At 56.6% G+C, this 3,376-nt stretch overlaps 1 protein-coding gene across 1 annotated transcript; it reads right to left on the bottom strand.

Annotated features, from left to right (window-relative positions):
• Window positions 1-292: 292 nt before the first annotated feature.
• On the bottom strand, window positions 293-1,221 carry LOC122380966. Its single transcript, XM_043364613.1, has 2 exons — window positions 1,055-1,221; window positions 293-750 (listed from the first exon to the last, which is right to left on the bottom strand). Exons 1-2 carry the CDS (start codon window positions 1,200-1,202, stop codon window positions 446-448), a joined length of 453 nt encoding a protein of 150 aa, XP_043220548.1. The 5' UTR covers window positions 1,203-1,221; the 3' UTR covers window positions 293-445.
• Between the last annotated feature and the right edge of the window lie 2,155 nt (window positions 1,222-3,376).

Here is a 3,376-nt window from a genome sequence, read left to right as displayed (position 1 = left end):
ACCAGCACATCTCCCCTCCCCTCAGGGGTCCCACCTGAGCTCATATTACAGCCATAAGTACCAGCATAACGTAACAACGAAAACAACTTGACAACAAAATAACAACAAAATAACTTGACAAGTGAAAAGAAACATCACGCTGCGCACACGCAAGCCTATCATTACATCTCCTCTATCAGACGCCTCGGCCGTCTCCTCGTCCGCGTCGACCGTCGGAGCGGCGGCTCCTCGGCGAGACGGGACGTCCCCTGAAGCGGCTGTCGGCCTCCGCTGGGCAGCTCGGCGCGACGCTGCCCGGTCGGACCTGAGTTGTCCGATGCACCGCTCCTCTCCGCTAGACACGGTTCAACAACAGCATACCTCCGGCGAAGGTGGCACCGGTTGCGGTCTACACTGCCGCCATCGTCAAACCGCACACGATACCTCCGGAACGGTAGGACGTCAGTCACTGTGCCGCACCTCTCCCACCGGCGGGTGCGGACGTCTTGCACCCGTACATGGGTTCCGACTGGGAACTCGGGGAGATCCCGTGCTCGGCTGTCGTAGCGCTCCTTAGTTTTACGACGGCACTCCTCCCGTCGGTCAGCGAACTCCTCAGGGGGCTGCCGTTTGTAGAGATCAGGGTGTGATGGGAGAGTGTCTCTGATCGGTCGTCCGTACACGAGCTGAGCTGGCGACACTCCGCAGCTACCGGGCGTGTTCCAGTGTTGGAGGATCCCTCTCGTCCAGGCGTCCTCGTCCAGTCTGCACCTGCGAAAGTCCCAGCACCTTCTCAATAGCTTTTTAGCAGCCTTCACTCCAGACTCGGCGAGCCCATTAGATTGTGGATAGTGGGGAGATGATGTGTGATGACTGATGCCCCACTTTCTGAGAAAACTTCGGAACTGATATGATGTGAATTCAGTGCCCCCGTCACTCCACAGTGCCTCAGGAACCCCGATTTGTCGGAAGACATTTAACAATGCAGACATGACTTTGGTTGTGCCCGAGTGTAAGCCGAGGTATGCTACATGACGCCATCCAGAAAACCCATCCACAACAACAAGATATTTACCTCCAGCGTGACTTCCAATGTCGACAGTCAGATGCTGAAAGGGTCGTCCTGGAAGCTCGTGCTGGATCAGCGTCTCCCGCTGTTGGGAGGGGAGCTCACTCTGACAGCGGTCGCACGACTTTGTGACGTGATCGACGTCAGCATTCATTCCTGGCCAATAGACGATCTGTCTTGCTCTGGAAATTGTCCTTTCTCTCCCCAGGTGCCCCGCGTGGAGTGTCACGAGCGTTCCCTTCCGCAGGGATGGGGGTATAACGACCCTGCATCCACAAAGAACGATTCCATCGTCCACTGTCAGGCGATCTCGAACTGGCCAGTACCTTTTGACGGCTTCTGGGACCTCTGATTTACTGTCAGGGAAGCCGTTTCGAATGACTTCTGCCAGTAGCTGGAACTCGTGGTCCGCAGCAGCAGCCTCCCGGACCTCTTTGAGACTGATGTCGACGTCATGGGCCTTGAGTTCACTGATGACGATAGACTGGATGCAGGAAGTCGTTGCATCCTCTCCACACTCGTCGTCATCGTTTGGGTGCTCTATCGGGTTCCTAGACAGGGCGTCTGCAGCGCTGTGCTGGGAGGCCGGTACCCATCTTGCTGAGATTGTCCCAAACTCACTCATCCGTAACTTGAGACGCTGCAGCCTTGGATTTTCAATCTCGTCTAGCGTCTTGCTATTGAGAATTGGTACGAGAGGACGATGGTCCGTGATTACTTCGATGCTCGGAAGCCCTCCGATGAACAGGCGGCACTTCTGTAGGCCCCAGCATACAGCGAGCGCCTCAAGCTCGATGGTCGCGTACCGCGTTTCGGCATCACTGAGGAAGCGTGATCCAGCTTGGATGACGTGCCATCGCCCATCCTTGTCAGCTTGTCGCAGAACAAAGCCCAGACCCTTCTTGCGACTCGCGTCGGTTGCGAGCATCGTCGGCCTGGTGGGGTCGAAGAAGCCGAGAGTCGGCACCGAAGCAAGGTGTTCCTTCGCTCTCTCGAACGCCCGCTGATGGTGCTCTTCCCACAGAAAGGTGGTTCTTGGACTCAGAAGAGAACGAAGCGGCTCCATTAGCTCTGCTACACTGTCGGTGAATGGGGACAGCTGGTTGATGAGTCCGAAGAATCCGCGTAAGTCAGAGATGTTACGCGGAGTCGGGAACGCAGATAGAGCTTGAGTCAGTTGCGGGTTTGGCTTGTACCCCTCTTGTGTCACAATGAAGCCGGCGAACTTTGCGGAGCGTTGAGCCAGTTGGAGCTTTCCCAGGTTGAGGGAAATGCCTCGTTCCTCGCATCGAGACAGAAACTCCCGAACGTGCTGGATGTGTTCTTCCAGTGTGCTGCTGAAGATGATGACGTCATCTACCACTTTCCGGTAGTTATCGGGCATTCCCTGCAGTGCCTCGTCCATCCTCCGGTTGTAATGCTCGGAGATCGACGAGACACCATACGGGGCGCGTTTGAAGGCAAATCTCCCGAACGGTGTGATGAAAGTTGTCAGTAGCCTGCTTTCTTCCGCAAGCGGGCACTGGTGGTATCCCTTGGCAGCATCAACCACTGTGAACCATTTGGCCCTCTTTCCGACAATGGATGCTACTTCTTCTGCTGGAGTCGGTGATTGATAGCGTTCTCGACGGATGTGTTTGTTCAGCATCGAAAGATCCACGCAGAGCCGGATGCCGCCTCCCTTTTTGGCGCTGACAACGATCGGTGCGCACCAGTCAGTCGGAGTCGTCACCGGGAAGATGATGTCTTGGTCCTCAAGACGTTTCAGCTCCTCTTTCAGTGGGTCACGATACGACAGTGGTACCCGTCGTGGCGCGGTGACGCAGAATGGCACCGCATCTTCACGGAGATGGATCTTGTACTCCTCTCCTGGCATGCACCGAATGTTGCCATCAAACACAGTGGGGAATTCCTGCACGAGGTCTGGGATCCTCGTGGCACGTTGCTCCTCTCGGTGCTCGGGAGTGGCTATCTGACCGTTGGTCGTACAATGAGTGCTCGGAGTTAGTGTCTCTTCCCTGACCTGGGATGTAGATGGCAGTGCAGCTTGGCGACAGCGCGGTGCGGATTCCGCCCGCACAGATGTCGCCACAAAGCGGTCGGGTTGCGTTGTAGATGGCGCTGGCGTGGCCGTGCTGCGCGGCCCTCCGGCCGAGCTTGCTTGATCTTCAAAGACCGGGGTAGCAGTCGTACTGCTGTCGTCTGGAGCTGCCGGGTGTCTCGAACCAGCGCTGTTGACGTAGGGCGTCGAGGTCGCGCTCTTCATTTGACGCGGGTAGTCCTTTGGAATAATGTTTAACTGGCGGGTGGTCCTCCATGACATCAGCA

This window comes from Amphibalanus amphitrite, unplaced genomic scaffold (genome assembly GCF_019059575.1).
Source record: "Amphibalanus amphitrite isolate SeventyFive unplaced genomic scaffold, NRLGWU_Aamphi_draft 000110F_arrow, whole genome shotgun sequence".
Lineage (NCBI taxonomy): Eukaryota > Metazoa > Arthropoda > Thecostraca > Balanomorpha > Balanidae > Amphibalanus > Amphibalanus amphitrite.
The sequence above is the reverse complement of the archived record's forward strand: the minus strand, read 5'-3'. Positions and strand labels throughout refer to the sequence as shown.